A 20,044-nucleotide genomic window follows, 5' to 3' on the forward strand; every position below is an offset into this window, starting at 1 on the left:
GGCATTGGTCCAAGTCTCCGTGAAGAAGGAGATGTCAGGCATGAGGGAGTCGAGTAGGTTCCAGATTTCCATGGTGTGCTTGTGTACGTAGCGTATGTTGAGGAGGATGCATCTCAGGGTGTCACCGTTGTTGATGTTGGTGGTGTTGGAGGCTGGGGTTGAGGTGAGGGTCAGGCGGCAGTGGCGGCAGGAGAACTGGCTGTGGGTAGTGTTTGGCGAGGCCTGTTGGCAGGCTCTGAGTCTTCCGGGGTTGAGTGTGAGGAGGGCGGCGGAGTCGTAGCGATAGAGGGTTGTCGATCCAGGGTTCCTGGTGCTGGCCGCGGTCGGGACCTGGACGGGCGCAGAGGGGCTTGCCTTAGGTACGCCCGCTGCATGCAGTCACGCATCGGCCACCATTAAGTAGGGGAGGGACGTGCAGCTGGGAGCGGGGGCAGGAACGTCAGGAAAACAGAAAAACGGATGGGCACAGGAAGGAGGGCAGAAAACGAGAGATGGGCACAAGTGGCAGAAAAAAAAGAAAAAAGACACAATATGCAGGTACTGGGGCAACGAGCAATGAGAGAAACACACAATGGGCAATGAGAGAAAAAAACACAGAGTAGAGACACGAGATACACGTTAGGTCACAGAGCGGTATTGAACCCTCCCAGGGTGGGGCTTGCGGTGCAGCAGAGCACAGCAGAGCTGCTGGGGAGAGAGGAAGCCTCGGACCGAGTGGCAGGGGTCTAGCTTACGCTCCCCTGTAGCGGCCACCATTAAGTAGGGGAGGGGCGAGGACGTGCAGCTGGGAGGCGACAGCGGGGGCGGGAACGATGGGAAAAACAGAAAAACTGATGGGTACAGTAAGGAGGGCAGAAAACGAGAGATGGGCACTAGGGGCAGAGAAAAAAGCAAAAAGACACAATATGCAGGTACTGAGGCAAATGAACAATGGGCAATGGGAGAAAAAAACACAGAGCAGAGACACAAGATACACGTTAGGTCACAGAGCTTTCTTGAACCCTACCAGGGTGGGGCTCGCGACGCAGCAGAGCACAGCGGAGCTGCTGGGGAGAGAGCAGGCCTTGGACCGAGTGTTAGGGGTCTAGCTCATGCTCCCCCGCAGCGGCCGCCATTAAGTAAGGGAGGAGGGAGGGACGTGCAGCTGGGAGGTGGCAGGTGGGAGCGGGGGCAGGAACGGCAGGAAAAAACAGAAAAACGGATGGGCACATTAAGGAGGGCAGAAAACGAGAGATGGGCACAGGGGGGTCTTGAACCCTACCAGGGTGGGGCTCGCGGCGCAGCAGAGCTGCTGGGGAGAGAGCAGGCCTCGGACCGTGGGGTTTTAGGAGTGCACATACCCCTTCTGGCCATTCTCCCTTGACAATTGTAATGTTGCTGCGCCTATCTATGGGATTGATCTAGGGTTTCCTGTTCGTGCAGTAATCTGGTAGCTATGTGCCATCCCACCTGTGACCTATACGTCAGTAACCCCAGGCCTGGGTCTTTATGGGCTCTAACACGCAAAAGGTTGGCAAAAAGACAGACTTGGCTGACAGAGTTAAACATGACATGGGATCACTCAGGAGCTGTTTTGTAAAAATGATTGCAAAGTAGTCTATTTTATTGAAAGAAGCTGTGCTTATTTCACATGCCAAACCAAAAAATAAGCCTGTCTCACTTTTTGGTGTGGGTTCATTCATTTCATTTATATAATTTGTTAAACCAAGCACTGACAATGCTAGTCATTTGACATTTTGTGCAGTGAGATGTTTTATCCCAACCTTTACTAAAACACAATACATGTCCCACATGGACAAGAATAGTGCCTCAGTGCCACAAACATGCAAAGAAACTAAGCAGCAGCAGGTGGAGTGGCACACCGGTCTATCATATGCACAGAACAGGTAAAATACAGGTGGCAACAACAGACTTCCCTTCCTCACAAAATAGAACAATAACAATAATAGAACAATAATGCATCCAGCGCATGTCCTGTCGAGTGTGTAGAACATCTGAATAGCTGATGTAAGCTTAGGCTGGTCATTGTATTCGTCAGGAAGGTAGTATCTTTATCCTCAAATTTCTCGAGATGAAAATTAAAATCCCCCAGCACAAAAAAATCTGTCAATTCAACACTAGGTTCTAACAATGAACTTAGTCTTGGTACAAGGTGTGCTCTGGGACCAGGGGGGCGGTAAAGCAGTAATCCTCTAAAGGTATAGTATTTTGTAAGTTATATTTGGAATAAAACAATTTCGCAAGTCGAACCACATGTGTCCAGGAAGTAGCATATGGGAAGGTAGTCACGAATGACTATAGCAAGCCCTCCCCTCTTACTTGGACTATCAGCTTTAGCAATCGTGTAGCCATCCAGTATTACCTGGACCATGTCAGGACTGGAAGTATTATCTGCCCAAGTTTCTGCTATAAAAATGATGTCTACATTGTTTGTATTCACAAATTCTGCAAACTTGAGTTTATGTTTGATTATAGACCTTGCATTAAGCAATAAACATTTGAATCCTTCATATGGAGTAGCTCGAGAAGCTAGATCAGAACTCCCACAGGGTGGATTTCGAATTGTTTCAGTGGTGAGGATGAAATTGCAGTTTGGGCATTCTTCCCAGTCTGAGTCAGAGCCTGGGTCAAGAGTGGTACAGCACGCATTCGTACCTTCTAAATCGAGAGCTAGAAGGTCTTCCCTAGAATACTGCGGGACAGGAGCATTCCTGAGGCAAACAAACCAGGCTTTTCCCGCCCTGGCCGGACAGGCACAGAGGAGTTTCTCACCTATTCCATTCCTCACTTACCTCCTCTCTTACTTCCTCCTCTCTCCTACTTCTATCTCATTTTACATGACCTAGGGCCAGTTTACCGATTTCTTTTGCTGTAGGTGGAGGCACTTTTTTCTGTGCTTGCCCCTCTGGCAATGGTTCCACATTTTCTTCTGGCTCTGATACTATGGCATGCCCTGCTGGTGGCAACCTAGGCATCCACTTAATGTTCTCACCCCCCAAAATGTTACCGTTTTCTTTTTCTCAAACATTGTATCTTATATTTTTAATCATTCATCCTCCTTCCTCTTCTTAGTTTCTTACTCCTTTCACATCCTGCTTTCTCACCCCATAACCTTGTCTCTCGCCCTCCTACCAGACACTGAGAGTAGAGTTCCTTTATAGAACAAACTGTATTATTAAAATTAAGCTGTACCCTCAAAGAGCAGTATTTTAAAAAGGAGTTGAAAGATGAAGTTTGTGTGGTGAACGTAATATATCTTAATAGCAAAATATTGCATAGTAGATACGTTTGAGAATGGGCCAATATTTTCAGTGCATCTGAAAGAAAGCTAGTGTTTGCACAGACCATTGTGAACAAAAAAGCTATAAATCCAGCAATATTTTACAGTTACAGTAAACCAAAACAAACGTGTAAGGCGATTAGCATAGTCGTAGCATGTCAAACAAGACACACTTCCTACAGAAAACTTATAAACAAGCAATTAAAATATTACCTTGTTCAGTAAAGTAAATACATCAACGAACACACGCTGACTCAGAAATAAAGGCAATATGTTATGCTGATTCTGCAGTTTAACAAATGGAGTACTTGTGCACTATCAACAAAACCCAATGGAACACGAATGGGACAATGTAACTGTCCATGAAATGCGATGGCCTAGATGGACAGCCACTCCAAGCAGTAGGAAGCCAAGAAAAACCCATGAAAGCCAATAGAAGGAGTGGGCGGATCCAAAGTCCACTCTTTCTGACTTACTTCTTTACATGCATATTTTAAAAGGATTGATAAAATGCAATCTCCCAGGCACCAAAAGCTGTCTATAGCAAGACCTAAAAAAAGGCCTATCTGTCCTACTCAAATATGGGGTGAGACCAGTTGAGATGAGGAATTTTCAAAAAGTGCTTAATTTTCTTGGGTATTATGCAAAATTTTGGGAAAATAACGTGAAATTATACATAATTACGTTAAAATGTATATATGGTCTTGTATATATGGAGTGTATGGGAGTCATGTATGACTGAAGAGTTGGGGGCATATCAGCAACGAGGCGATAAAAAATTATCGCCGCTTTTGCGTCCGTTTTCGGGCGAAAAGCGGCGATAATTTTATCGCCTAATCAGCAAGGTCACGTTATCGCGTGAAACCTTGCAATTAGCGCCTGAATTCTGAACGCCCAGCTTTGCATCTCTAATGATGAGCCATGACATGACTGGAGAAATGTCGCTAAGCGTCATTTCTCCTATCATCAAGCCCCACGCTATGAAGCATAGCGGCATGAAAAATAGCGATAACCCCTGTTATCGCTACTTTCCTTACGCCTGCTTCGGGACTGACTTAGCCATGATATCCTATGGAAAGTGGATATCATGGCTAAGTTTGCCTTGCCCTATCATCAAGCTAATGCTAAACTTCGTGAGATTATTGCTGGGTTGCCAGCGATAATCTCACGTTTGGCAGTTAGCGCTAGGATTTTTATCGCTTTTGAGATAAGCGTTGCTAATAGCACGCTATCTCAGCGATAAAAGTCCACGTTAGCCGGCGATAATTATCCTAGCGCTAAGTGCCCTTAGCGATAATTATCGCCGGTCCTTGATGATATGCCCCATAGTGATTAGTGAGTGGGGGGATTGAAACATTGTACTGTGATGTATTGTGTTGTTTTGATATTGTATTCACTGTAGTATTGTTTTTTAAATATATGTACAAGTTTTTAAGCCCTGTATTTATATAAAGAAAGTTTATGTAAAAGTGATATAGAAGAATATAAGAAACATTGTTAGAAAATAAAGTATGGAAAATGTCATAAAAATGTACAGGAAATTTTTCGAGTCACTCCATATTGTATTAATTTCACTGACAAATGTAGATAGGTTAAGTGGGAAGTGTTGTTATTGGTTGTTGTTCCCCTTTTCTGAACCTCACAGTATATATTTGAGGGTACCCTGTGTTTATAATAGAGTCTATTCTGTACGCAACCCTTGTGATAGTCTGGCATCGTGGAAAACAAACAAAAATATTAGTAATTTTGTGAAGCTGCTTAATCTACAAAGATACCAGCATGCAGGTTTAATTCCTCTACCACGTGATCACCATTACCCAATCCTGCTCCCCCTCTGAGCCAGCCTCCATGTTGTAATTACTATTTTCCTGCAGTGTTGCCAGATTGGGCTAGATCACGCACAATTGGGCTATATTTTTCCGGTTGTGTGGTAAAATTTTGGTTTGTGCTAGTTGCCAGATTATAAATATATATACAACGCGCTCCAGCAAAGTAGTATGTTAAAGCGCTTTATTAGACAAATATTTACTTGGCATACTGCTGCAACATCAATTCCAATGCATTCACCGCGTGTTTGACGCTGTCCCTGCCCCTCCTTCCCTAAAGTAGCAATATTGGGCTAGTTTGGGCTACTTTTTAGTTGGCTTTGGGCTATAGGAAGCTTATAAAATCTGACAACACTGTTTTCCTGTCTGTCTCAGAATCGCCATGACATGCTGCTGGTGGAGCCCCTCAACCGGCTGCTGCAGGACAAGTGGGATCGATTTGTCAAGCGCATCTTTTACTTCAACTTCCTGATGTACACCGCGTACTTGATTGTATTTACCATTGCCGCATACTACAGGCCTGTGAAAGGAAACGTATGTCTGCTCTTTCTCTACCGGCTTTCTAGCACACTGTATTCATTTCAAACTTGAGTTTAAAAGCCCGCTCTAATTGTTGATATTTTATAGTCTTTTTATGCTTATTGACATCCATAACAAATACAAATTTGAGCGAAATGTCTATTTAAAGATGGGAGCAAGGACTGCCATAAGTACAACTTAATGTATCACTGTTTAAAAATGTGAAAATTCATCTTTATCTCAAAAGTGTATATTTTCTGTACCTACTTTTTCGGCACCTTAAGGAATCTTCAAAACAGGAAGTTGGAGGTGTTTTTGTGCTGTACCGACTTGAGCAACTTTTTGGTGCATTGTGGGTAATTGGTTACGTGCGCTCTGGTCGAGTTTTATAGCCTGAGGTTCAGGTGGTCTTCCTAGGTCTTCACTTTGTGGAATACAATAGTGAAAATTAAGCACTGAAGAGTTCACTGTTAAAGTAAAAGTCTGTTCCTTTCAAAAGCACCAGGTGTTTATTCGCCTTGGAGGTGTTTATGCAAGAAATGAAAGCAGAAAACCAAACTCATCAAAGAATAAATTACTTTTCATAGCATGAAGTAAGGGACATAATCTATCATGGTTGAAGTGTAGATAAAAGCTGAAAATAACATTGAATAATGTTGATTTTGTAATTGTGAGTAATGAAGACGTTTCAACTACACAAATAGGGACTGAAAACAACTGATGTTATGAGGTATGCTGCAACATGGAAAGTGCATTTGAAAGGGGTAAAAGGCATATATCCACCCACCAATGTTGGCATCAGGTCTCCTTAAAGTTCCTTATGAAATGCACAATGGCCAGAAATGTAATCTAGAAATGTTCGTTTGTCATCCCTTCCCCTTAACCCCAAGTCTCCTGTCTCTCTGATTCTTGTACTAGTGATGATATTGTTGCTAGATTCTCCATGAATCGATAATAAAGTGTCCATGTCTCTCCCAAACAGCCTCCCTTTCCAATTGAGCACTCAAAGGGAGGATACCTGCGCATTGCTGGAGAGATCACAACCGTGATTGGAGGAATCTATTTCTTCATCCGAGGGGTAAGTGTAGAATCCCCACTCTAGGACTCCTCACAAGGTAAATAACAACGAAAGTGACTGCAATGCGAATTACTGTTCCTTTATGTACTTATTATCCCTTGATACTAATTAGAGCAAGTATAGCTGGGAGCAGCCAGGTGTCTAATAGATTTCGATAACCAATTACTTGCATAATTTATCATCACTTAATAGCCATTGTCAATACATCCTTCTCATTGAAAAAACAACTACGATTTTGCTACCTTCAGTTCGACTTCTGGTGCCTTAACGTTGCAATTCTGATCAGCTGGCTGATAAAGCGCTTCTTGGTCAAACTCGGAGAAAGTTAAAGCCATCATATTATCACTTTCATTCTCTTTGCACATAAAGATGAACTTATCGTTTTTAGATCTTGCATGATTTTACATTCCTCTCTTTAGTTAAATTGCCACATATTAATGTCTAATTATATCTATGCCATTCAATATACACTTATGTATTATCCATATACACTTATGTATTATCTATATTGTCTTGATTAGTACACAAGAAGAGGCAACTTTGAATTTTAAAATGATTTAGCTCAGATTTTTGAATTTAAATGTATGTTTCAATACATTTAAAATGAGTTATCTTAATTTTAAATTAGTAGTCAAAGTCCATTAACAGTTATACTTATTCTCACCAGACACTACTTCGCTAGTTAAAAATTGTTCATTTAATTTAAATATTAATAATTCCTTGACTTCATTACCTAAGCATTCAAATCCAGTTCCTCTGTACAGTTTAGTTAAATGTTTGTATACAAATTATTTCCTTAAAATGTATTGATTTAGTATTTCTCACTATTTAGATTTGATTATTTTATAATTATAGTAACAATTAGAACAATGTATTGTATATTTTATATATGTGAATACTTCAATTTAGAAATAAAAAGATGCTCTGTGTGAAAATTGATTATTAGTTGGGTGGATGGGAGTTCACCACGACTAATAATATCAGTACCTTATTAGGTCCTGTAAAGTTTTCAGTGATTTAAACCTGAGCTCAACTCCTGTAAGCTATGCAGCATTACCTTAAAAAAATGTGTAAAGCATGTGGAAGTACCTAAAGAGTTAAATAACCAGAAGCACAACACAATAAAAAATTCCACTCTGTTTTATAAAAGCAGATAATAATTTAATGAATGAAATTTCACCAAAATGACAAAAAATCCAATAAGGCGATATACATTTTAAAGTTTTAGATAAAAATAGCAGTAAAAAACATTCAGCACCAATGCGTGTCAACTGATGGTTACTTTTTGTGAGATGTCCCCACTCACAATATAACTCAAACCTTATAGTGGTTATCACTTTAGGAGCAGCTCTTTTGTGGTTAAACATTCATAGTTGGAGGCTGCTAGCTCCTAAAACCCTGTGCCTCTTGTTCCCTCCTCCACACAGTGTGGAGCTCATGTGTTTTTGATTTCATACAGCTGATGGCTGTGGGAACATAAACAGGGTTAAAAACATTCCTAACAATAGGAGAAAGTACTGAATACCCAAGGATCAGACTAATAGGAACTGACGGATACAGTTAATCCCCAGTCCTTTCCCCACAGATAAAAAGGAACGGATCACAATTTGGTCCAGTCCGCCCATCAACTTACCCTATCTCACCTCACTATCCTGTAACCATGGATACGGAACTTTCATTTGGGGATGATATCTTAGCTGAGATCCTCAGTGCACCATCTTTGCTAGCTGAAACTGTGGTATCTCAAACAGTTAAAAACTCTGACGAATGGGAAGCACTACACCGCCCCGATAGGACTCATAAGGCCCGATTCACAGAATTAACTTAAGACAAAACCCTAAACTTAGTACCATTTTGGTATTCACAGAATGCACTTACTACTTCTGGTATTCACAGAATGAACTTACTACTTTTGCGATTCACAGAATAAACTTACTACTTTTGGTATTCACAGAATGGATTTACGACTACTAACTTTACGTCCGCACTCGGGCTGGAATTTCCGGCCCGGAGGCGGAGCTTTCGGGCCGGAGGCGGGGCTTTCGGGCCGGAGGCGGGGCTTCTGGCCCGGAGGTGGGGATTCCGGCCAGTGGCGGAGATTTAGCCATGGCCAAAATCTCCACCTCTGGGCCGGAAGCTCTGCCTCCGGCCCGGAAGCCCCGCCTCCGGGCCGGAAGCTCCGCCTCCGCGCCGGAAGCTCCGCGTCCGGGCCGGAATTTCCGGCCCGAGTGCGGACGTAAAGTTAGTAGTCGTAAATCCATTCTGTGAATACCAAAAGTAGTAAGTTTATTCTGTGAATCGCAAAAGTAGTAAGTTCATTCTGTGAATACCAGAAGTAGTAAGTGCATTCTGTGAATACCAAAATGGTACTAAGTTTAGGATTTTGTCTTAAGTTTGTTCTGTGAATTGGGCCCATAGTCACCAACGAACCAAGGTTGTTTCTTAACAACAAAGAGTTCTGTACTAATTGGTCATGCATTGCCTGGAAGTGTTCCAAGGATTGGCTCATTTTAATCATCAACACCGCCGGGCAGCTGGCTGATGCCCTCCTTGTTGAAATTCAACAAAGTGAATGCAGATTAAAAACAACGGTACAGTTATCAGTCTTCAAGAAGAAACTTGAAGAAATTAACAATGACCACTCCGAGTACAAAGACTACCTCACACAATCGAAGTTAGCAAAACTGAGAAAGATGTGCAGAAGTTTAGTAGAGAAACAGTGTATCCATGCATGACGGACGAACACTATGACAAACCTGCACAACAGCAAACAGGCAGAAAACAAAGATTCAGACCTACTCCATTGAATTGGACTTTCAGCTCAGGGGATGAAAGGAGTCACACTAGCAGTGATGAAAGCTCAGGACAACAGCAGAATAGACAGCAGGGCTACCGCCAAACAATGGCACCACAACCAGCACCCCCCTTTGGTTTTTGGCAACAACCTTACTTTCCACCAGGATTTGGCTTCCCACAAGGTCCCCAGCCTTTTTTTATACCGGGGCGGGGGCAGAGGCAGAGTCCGACAAAAAAGAAGGAACACAAGGGTGCAGTGGGAGGACCAACCACCCACCACGGTGGTGACCAGGAGCAAAGGGAGGGCGAACATGCCCTCAACAAGCAGGGAATAACCAACATTGTTAACCTCAGCAAGCATGTTCTGACTACTGATGAGGAAACAGTCCTATCAAAAGGACTGGGTTTCGTCCCTACACCAAAGAATGACGCCTTTGTACTCCACACAGAACTTGCACAGTTCTTCAGAAAACTTAAGCTACGCGATTACTTTGGTGATAATGAAGACAAGACTGAAGAAGAAAAAACTACAACAGGACTTAGAAAGAAGTCAACATTCCAACCACCAGCCCAGAACACCTCATGTCAAGTACTAGCTTTTGAAGAAGCAGTACTCAACGAAATCAAGGGGATCAACTTCCAGAGTACCAAGGGTTTCCAAAACCTTACGAAAAATGAGCACACAGCACTGCAAAGTCTGAAGAACAACCACGATCTTGTGATAAAACCCGCGGACAGAGGGGGAGCAATTGTGATTATGGGCCAGGAGATGTACCAAGAAGAGTGTAAGACTCCTCTCAGACACAGTTAGTTACGCCATACCCGGCCCTCACCAATGATTGGATTAGTAGACAGGAGGCGGGTTTCCTTATGAATGAGGAACCTAGGATGCCTAGATTCTACACGCTCCCTAAGATCCACAAGAACCGGACCCCCCCACCTGGAAGACCAATCGTATCCGGGATTGGATCAGTTCTGGAACCTCTTTCGCAGTTTTGCGATTGGTTCCTCAGACCGATTGTGAAAAAATCACATTCCTACCTTAGGGACACCAAGGATGTCCTTTGCCTTCTCCGAGATCTGGAAATAGATCCTATAGAAAACCTTCTTAGAACAATGGACATAGAGGCCTTATACACAAGCATACCACAGAGACGAACCTTGGAAGTGGTGGAACAAATTATCCTAAACATGGAGTGGAATTTCATCACACCCCAACATTTTGTGATAAAATGTGCTGAATTAGCACTAACTGAGAATTTTTTCGAATTCGAAAACACCATCTACCACCAGATTACCGGTACTTCGATGGGCAGCACTTTTGCCCCAAGCATGGCATGTCTCTATGTCCAACAATTTGAGGAAGACCACATTTACAATCCTAATAATCCATTCCTGAAACACCTTAAGGTGTGGAAACGCTTTATTGATGATGTGCTGATTGTATGGCATGGAACCAAGGAAGAGGCAACAGAATTTGTCCAATGGGTCAATTCCAAGGACACCCATCTCAGATTCACACACACAATTGATGTGAACCACGCAATTTTTCTGGATCTAGACATTACCATAACCCAAGAAGGATTCACAACAAAGGTTCATAACAAAACCACAGATAAAAACAGTTTACTTCCCTATGAGAGCTACCATCCTATGGCCCTGAGACAAAACCTCCCGGTAGGTCAGTTCCTCCGAATCCAACGGAACTGCTTGAATATAACAACCTTTGAGGAGCAGGCTGAACAACTGGAAAATAAACTTCTAGAACGCCACTACCCGAGAAAAATGGTGAGACGAGCAAGGAAACGTGCCAGGAACAATCCAAGAGAGTCACTACTAGAGGATATAACAAAAGGAGACACCAAAAGACCAGTATGCGTTACGACATACACTCCGATCTCAAACAAAGTACAAAAAATCGTGAGAAAAAACTGGCACATCCTCAATAGCGCTGGAAACAAGTGGCAGCTACCTTTATTTGCCTTTAGAAGGAACAGGAGTCTGCGCGACGAACTAGTACACGCAAAGAGACCATCGACCGGAGAAGAGGAACAACAAACCCTGTGGAGCCAACCACGGCCCGTCGGCCACTTCTCTTGTGGGAACTGTACATCCTGCGCACTCACTTCTAATACCAAGGAGGTAGACATAGGAACGGGGATCCCTTGGCAACTGCGAGAATTCAGTAATTGCAACACGGAGAACTTTGTATACCTCTTGAACTGCCCATGCGACCTCAAATACGTTGGCATGACCACTAGGAAAATCAAAGTGCGTATCAATGAACACCGGAGCACGATTCGGTGTAAAAAGACCAACACCAAACTGACTCGTCATTTCACTGAAAAAAACCATAAAGACACAGACCTGAAATGGACCATTCTGGAAGTAATGAAAAAAGGAAAGTTTGACCTTGCTAAAGCCCTACATGTAAGAGAACAACACTGGGTGTTCCGTTTACGAACCTGGGACAAAGGGCTCAACGATGAAATACTGTGGCTCCAAATGGGGCGTTGAAACCTCTAACAACCACCAGTAGATTAATTCACACTAACACATAGACGGAGTGTACCTGGTACACCATCACACGACACTGTGAAACCATCGGTACATGCAGTGCCCTGTCATAAATGAGTTTACTTAAAATGGGTTGAGTCTACCTGGAATTATCACACTTAGCTAGCTTTTAAACTAAGCCGAAGTCGTGAGGCTAATAGGCCACATGCCCTCCAAAGTCATCCTTCCCCAGCTGGAACCGTCTCTCACCCAGGCTTAACGCATGAATAGAAATGATAGCGCAGACACTCAGCGCTAATACCCAAAGTTTGACATCATTACCCTTATCACCCTTATTATGATCTTCCTTTGGAATACCTGTTTGCACAAGTGCATTAGAGCAAGTCCAACCGAAAACTGCTCGCTAGTACACGCGCAACATCGCCCATCTGGGCAGCTCTAGACTCTGGGTAGATCGCCCCCCCTTTGTTCTGGGCAATCAGCCGCTCACCTGTTCACACATCGGGTGCTTCACAGTCACGCACCAGTCACACACAGAGCAGACGTGTACTTCTGCCCCTTCTGCAAAATCTCGCCCCTCTGGGCAGCTAAAAAATCTAGGTAGAATTTCACCTTGCATCACAGTAATTGGCCGCCCACCCGTTTCCACATCGGGTGCCTTGGCAGTCACGCACCAATAGCACACAAGAGCATGTGTGTACTTTTGCCAATTTAAAACTAGGCACTGTCGCGTAGGGCACGGACCACCGCGCACTTTTCCTCAGTGATTTCCGTCACGCGCTTCACTTCTCTAATCTGAGCATGTGCGTAACTCCACCATTTTGAAACCAGGCACTCGCGCTTCAGGACACAGGAAGTAGTGCTCCGGATTTATTCACACTGAGCATGTGCACAGTGCGGTCATGGATTAATCAGGCTTCCCCTCCAGGGACACAGGAAACCACGCACCTGATTTCACTTAGCACCACTTAAAACCAATTTGCTTAAGTGAGCAGACTATAAAAGCACAACAGCTCTCCACCCAGTCCTACACCGGGGAGGAACGGGAGCAGTCACCTAGGACCCACGCAGGAGTAAGGCAGTAAGGGTGTGAATGAGATCGGGTTGAATGAAAGTACTTTGGGGCAATTAGCACAATTGAGGATGAATGTTCTGTGTGTTTGTACTTGAAAAAACATAATTCTCATGCCAGCTGTGATCTATATGTTTTTTCCACAGGTTCTTACAAACAGGGGTTTCCCCTCCCCTCCTCCCATGGGGCCAGTAGCTTTGGTTGTTAGGGTAAGAACAGTGAGACACGTGCTCTCACCTTTGCATCCCCATCATGTACACAAATTGAGTGGTACATGTCACATGAGTAGTCACTCACACAGAAACTGGATCAGTACATGTATTGAGTTCAGTTATTCGCCACTACTACGGTCTCATATATTTTTTCTTTCCCTACATTTTCTTTTACAGGCTTGAATCTAGGAGCCATCCAATTGTGGAGTGTGACAGTGATCACGCCCACACAGTGGTACACTCTTGCCACTTTTGGTAAGAACGGAGCCCCCATTTACATATTTAGGTCCTGATGAATGCCCTGGACCCTCCTGGGCCAAGACGGCAGAAACATGTCGACCTCTAATACAACGGTTAGGGGACACTAATTCCCCCACATACCGTCACCTGCTTTTAAACATCATATAGTTACCTCTCACATTAAAAAAACACAATGAGGATAACTATAATGATTTTTAATCTCACTCACTCATACACGGGCCCCCACTTAGTTTAGAAGTGCATCCCGTCATCAGGTGTATGCTCGCCTTCTATCAAACCAAGGTTTTAGAGGGCGAGGACTGGTCAATGATGAAGCATGACACCAGGTGGTGTGTGAGACCAGTCCGTTACTTTTTGTGAGATGTCCCTACTCACAATATAACTCAAACCTTATAGTGGTTATCACTTTAGGAGCAGCTCTTTTGTGGTTAAACTGATCACTAAAGCCTTAGGTGTAGGCCTGATTTGAGGCCAACCGCGAAGGAGCGAGGGTCGAATACACCAACCAAGTTCGACTAGATGGTAAATTTTACTTTCGGTCGTAGTTTTGAAAATGGAAGTCAAATTTCATCACCAGGGCAATTCAGCAGGCTGTATCTGAGAAGGGCTCCATGACATTAGATAGGTGTTGGAAGATGTCCCAGTGAAGTCATTGGTTTAGGCGGGTAAAGCTTCAAGCAGGAAAATTCAAAATTTGCACCCATGGAAGTTCTCTCACCAGCTGGATACTTTTAGCACCTACGTCCGGTTAAGTTTTCGACTTTCGGACTCAGTAACTATTTTGGAGCTTGGATTCATCCAGCAGTGAAAGTCTGCAGAGGTGAAGACCAGCTGAAATGGATTTGCTACTGCTGAAAAGCTCAGAGCAGGAGAATCCTGAATCTTCAGCCCAGCGGCAATGCATCTTGCTCAGATCGGCTTGGCTGGTTTGTTCCAGTCCTCCGAAGGTCTTGGAAGCCAAAGCGTTTCCAAGTCTTAGGTTTTTCAGAATGGTAGGAGGACACAACAATGGGACCCAGGACCTTAGTACCAGCACCTGGGGGGGCGTCAAGACTCATTCAGAAGAAGCCACCAGCAGGGTGTAGTGTAGGTCTTGTTTGAACAGTCGGCTGGACTTTCCAGGAAAATGTTTCTTGGAGCTTGTTGTGGCCCTGTAGCCTAAGAGGAGGCCAGGCAGTCGAGCCTTGGGGTCCACTTCTTTGTCCTGGGTATAACTGGGAGCAGGCCTAATCCTTCAGAGGCATCCACACAGCTCTCAAACAGCAAATGCAGTCTTTTTTATGTTCTTCCACATGTCCAGAGTGTTCTGAGGAGGGAAACAGTGGATATCACAATTATGCCTGGCACAAGTTTGTGGGTGGGGGGACTCATGCCCTCTCCCTAGCTATTAGGGAAAAAGTTCATATGAGTAACCCTACCCACCTTTGCAGCAGCTCTTGTGTGCCTTACTGAAAAAAATACTCCACAGTGACCCTCTCCGCCTAAATCCAAGATGCTGACACCCTTATCCCCTTATGCAGAGTCTGTGTGCCCACCCCAGAGATGTGGCCAGGAAAATCAGCAACCCTTCCTGTGTGGTTACTCAAAACCTTTTGGGCAACTCCCTCCTCACTGGGAGTCCTGATGGACTGTGGGAATAAAGAAAGGCCTGTGTTGGTGTCATCTGACATCTACCTGTGACAGTGGAGTCCACTTTGAAGTTAATCAAGTTGCTGGGTGCTTCCTAAATGATAATCCCACCTGAGGAACAGAAACACCTCCCCACACCCAGGTCTTTGACCTTTGTGAATATCGATGTACCGAACAGCTATCATACTGTTCTGCGGTCAGATAACCTAATATAGATATTCTTTGGAGACTTCTCCTTTTACTCGATTCCCATAATACTCAAGTAGCGGTTGATTGGAGGCATAATAGATATCGATCAAGAATCATACGCACTGGCGATTTTTGAATAATAAGACTAGATTCTCGAAATTTCATTGATTAGTCATCCTTATTTGAGATCTTTTCGTATATTCCAGATACCTGTAGTAAGCCCTGACGAAGTTCCCAAGGCACAAGGGAACAAACCGCGTTGGCTGTGTGCCTGTCTTTTAACCAAGACTACAAATAAAAGAAGAAAACTATTTCTACTACAAGTGTTGGCTTTGTATGACTCCTGATAGAGTGCACCTTCCTTCTTTTGTGGACTCTTTGACCAGTACTCTGTGAGCCATTTTCACACCTCATTCAGGGTATGAGCACTCAGAGGGCTGCAGTTGAAGGCTAATGCAATTCAGCCTCCAAAGGTTTCAGGCAGGGAAACGTTAACTTTTTCTAAAAGTAAAATTTCCTTATTATGTGTTTAAAGTCCAACTTCACCAGTGAATTGGGCTTTAAATAGATATTGCAATGAAATTTCCGGGTGTAAGAATGCGTCAATGGAACAGCAAGCTTTGCTGCAGTGAAAATAGATTTTGGGTGCTAGTGACTGTAAGGACATGTTAACTTTAAATGTGTATGTGCCCTACATTTAAATACGGTGCACCCTGCCTTATGGGCTACAAGGCCTACATAGAGGTGACTTATTACTATTTAAAAGGAAGTGGTTTGCCTGTCAGAGCTGTTTTTTTGACAGGTCAAGTTGCAGTTTTTTACACTGCCACAATTGGCCTACAATGGTAGACCTGATGCGGAAGCCATGTATAAATTGTGCTATAGTGGATGGCACAATAGGTGCTTCAGTCCACTAGTGAAGTTTAACTTAGAGGTCCTAGGTGCACTTTGTATTATATACTAGGGACTTATTTGTAAGATAAATATATTAATTTTGGCGAATAACCAATTTCAACATGTTTAAGGGGCCAGAGCACATGCACAGGTGCCTGGTTAGCAGATCCCCAGTGTACAGTTAAAAAACAGTGGCATCAGTCCCCCAAAAAATGGGGATGACCATGATAAAACGGCTCTTTCCTTCACCTACACTATTAGATCAGAAATGAAAGTCAGTTAGCAATATTTATATTTGAAGGCTTTATAGAGAGGCACATTCATAGCTAAGTAAATAGTCTTGTTAAATGTAATTCAATTAAAAATGTAACTGGGGCTCAGTAATTTAAGAGTATACATATGTGTATTTAATTACCTTATTACCAGTTCTTTATAGCTTAAACGTCTTTCAGATAAATTTGAAATGTTACTTAGGTCCTCTCATTTCCTCAATATGTGCTCACTCCCGTATCATATGTAGAAACATAATCCTCTTGACCACACTGCCGCCTGAACCCCGGATCTTCCCTACTGCTCATCTTGACCAGTGTCGGTCCTGTCACATATATCCTGTGGAGTATCTTTAATTGCACCAGTCTTAGTCTGGCGGAGATCGCCACCTCTCTGGGAGAGGCCATTGCCTCCTACCGTTCATCTTCGTCCAATTCTGAAATGTCCCTCTCTCAACTCCTGCAGAGTTTTGCAAGGGGATCCAGAGCATGTTTTTTTTTTTTTTTTTTTTTTTTTTTTGAAAACCTTTATTGACATTTCAAGCAATTACACATATGGGCCTACAACCCCCGGGGCCGGCCGCTAAACAATCAGAATAACAGAAAGCAGGTCTATCACAATCAGTACCTCGGGGAGCAAAATCTCGACACTAGCATACTCCCAGTCTCTGAACAGCCCAGGTAGGAGACCAGGATAATAAAGGTTTACATTTTATAATAGAAAAGGATGGAAGGATCAGGTGCCAAACAGTTTCCCAGCAGCGAAAAATGGCAGGCAGAACGATGAACGTAAACAATACACAGCAGTCTATCGAAGCAATGGCGCTGAAACAGTAAGTTCAGGATGTGGAGGAATGACACGGCCATTTGCGCCTGCAACCCCCTGCCCCAAGACCCAGGAAACTCCACGGAAATTATGGCACTCCGGAAACAGCAGTGATTAACAACAAAGGAGTACTACCATGCTGATCCCAGAAAAAGACAAAGAAGAATAAGAGAAGAAAAGGAGGCCATAGAAAAAGGAGGTGAAAGACTAAAGGATCCCCCCCCCCAACCCCCCACCCTGCACCTCTGCAGATGAGTACGCCCCCCCCCCCCGGCAGTGTGCCTGTCGCCCCGGAACCAGACCCGAAATATAGAAGAACAGAGAAAAGAAGTGGGAAAGGAGCCCCCACCAGACGGGGGGGGTAGAGAGAGTATTAATAAACTGGAGGAGGGCCTGCAAAACACGCCCCCGGTTTCTCCCTCCCGCACCACACGGTTTCCCATAAAGCATACAATAAAGAACACAAAATCAACCCTGTCAAAGAGGAGTAAGGAGGATTACGCACTTGGTACACTAACAATTATGCCATGAGAGCACACAACTCCCGAGCCCGCCCGCCTAGTAGGTGACCACCTCGGAAGGGTCAGCATCATCCTTGGCCACTCTTTGCGAACCCACCCATGCATACCCCTCGTCCCAGTGCCATGTCCAATGTTACCAGGAAGAGAAGTGTCCAATAAAACTCAGGAAGCGACACACACAGGTAGGGTAGAGGGCTCTGAAGATCGACACAGTCAGCTCTAGGGAGGATCGTCTTTCCCGATGCCGAGCCAGGATTTTCACTGCACACCAGGCCCAGGAAGGCGGAATCAGCCAGGGCGGGCGACCGTTGCTTGGACGTTGCCTGGGTCGTCGTAGACCGCGCACGGGACAAGGCCACCACCCCCCGCTCAGATCCGAAACCTCCGGAACAGACCAAATCCACAGCCAGCTGATCGCACGTTAATATACTGTCCGAAGAGTCCAGGTGTGCACTATTCACAGGGGCGGCCACGACACTGTCCCCCCGTGCGCGGCGTGAGAAGTCCCAGTGTACCTGGGGATAGGCAGGCGGCAACTGTTCCGACGCTGATGTCACTCCATCGAGCTTGCTCCCCAACACCCAGGCTCCGTGAATCAGGGTGGAGTGCAGGGCACCGAGAGCCTCGAGAAGGTCACCGTACCCCAGTACAGCTCCCGGCGCTCGCTCCGCTACGCTCCTCAGAGTCACACCCTCCCAATCCTGCTGCAACCCAGTGTACAGGATGGTGGACTCTGGCATACCAAAATGGCCGCTGGGTAGGTCCATCCCAGATCGGGACCGGGGCTCAGACACAAGCGCCTCGGGTTCCATGGCACTGGTAACTGGGTTCCGAGGGCAGGCAAGCAATGTGTCCGGTGTGTGGTCACGGGCCACAGTCGTCCCCACCACGGACCAGCGCCCGCGAAAATCCGGGAGCAGCCCGCAAGAATCGGGACAAGTTACGGGCGGCGTCCGGGCAGCTCACCGGCGAAGGCTGAAGCAATCACCGGAGAGTCCTGTAGTTGCCACCTCAGGCACGCACTCGTTCAGCTACGCTTAGTGGTAGGAGCGACCACGGCGAAGCGCAGTCCGACATTCGCACCACTCCGGCAGTCCGACCCCACCCAGTCACCAAAGGCCGTTGTTGTTGCACTGCCGCCCGGCCACGGCGTTCACTCGAGATCCCGGCTCCGGGGCTGCACAGGCCGCAAACTTCAGACGGGCATTTCTCCGGCGGTACCGCTGCCAGAAACTTCGGGGTCACACGGCCGGTTGCCGCTCGCGTTCACCAACACGGGTAGATAGCGCAGGCTAAGGATCTCGTGCAGGATATCTGTGCGGGGTGCGGAGGTTCACGGAGCCGGGAGCCTACGCTGCCGTCCCGGTCGCCATCTTGGCTCCTCCCCCCCAGAGCATGGTTGAGTAGTTTTTTGTACGTTAGGGATATCACTTTAGTGGGCATATATCAATCCAGGAGCCTATCTTCCAGTGGCGAGGCCTCCGTGGTGGGTGGATTCCCCATTCGGCATCTGCGTCATCAGGGCGTGTCGCACCTGTAGGTATCAAAAACGTTCTTTATCTGCCATTTCATATTCTTGTTGAAGGGTGGAGAATCACACAACCTCTCCCCCTCTCCATAGGTCCCACGATCTGGAAATCCCGATTATGTCCTATTGATCAAAACCCTTCTTCTTTCGTAGGTCCTCTCGTTTCTTGATTTCGGTTTTACTTCTGACGGTTGAGCTCTTTCTTCTCTGCAATTTCTTCTTTTCTCCTCTCTCAATCTTATTCTGATCCACAGACCAATTTGCTGAAACATCTTCATACCAGTTTAATGTCATATTGATATTTTATTTTTCATTAGTACCCAAAAATCTTAATTTTCAAATTTTTCATGTTGCAATCATCTTAATGGAATTTATTAGGGTTTCTTTATTTTCTCATAGTGCCTATTTGCAGGGCTCACTCCTCTGCTATTAAGACCTGTTGCATTGCACACCATGGTCCAGGTCTACAGGTGACCATAATGGGGACAAGTAAATATTTCAACACACCATATTTCTCTCCTGTACACACACATGCACACACACACACTCAATTAAAAGTTACACAATGACACACTAAACCACATGCACCATCTCATACTAATAGTCTCACCATCACACACACCTATG

The 20,044-nt window shown here is 44.9% G+C and overlaps 1 protein-coding gene across 4 annotated transcripts in view; it reads left to right on the plus strand.

The window, feature by feature from the left end:
- The window catches only part of TRPV1 (transient receptor potential cation channel subfamily V member 1), a 460,649-nt gene that overhangs the window by 197,636 nt on the left and 242,969 nt on the right, over nucleotides 1-20,044 (plus strand). For all 4 annotated transcript variants that reach the window (XM_085649322.1, XM_085649326.1, XM_085649325.1 and 1 more), the window contains exons 8-9: nucleotides 5,482-5,640; nucleotides 6,608-6,703. In XM_085649322.1, the coding sequence (XP_085505448.1) occupies nucleotides 5,482-5,640; nucleotides 6,608-6,703 (255 nt within the window). The remainder of the gene's footprint in view (nucleotides 1-5,481; nucleotides 5,641-6,607; nucleotides 6,704-20,044) is intronic.

Source organism: Triturus cristatus, chromosome 3_2, assembly GCF_964204655.1.
Source record: "Triturus cristatus chromosome 3_2, aTriCri1.1, whole genome shotgun sequence".
Classification (NCBI taxonomy): Eukaryota; Metazoa; Chordata; class Amphibia; order Caudata; family Salamandridae; genus Triturus; species Triturus cristatus.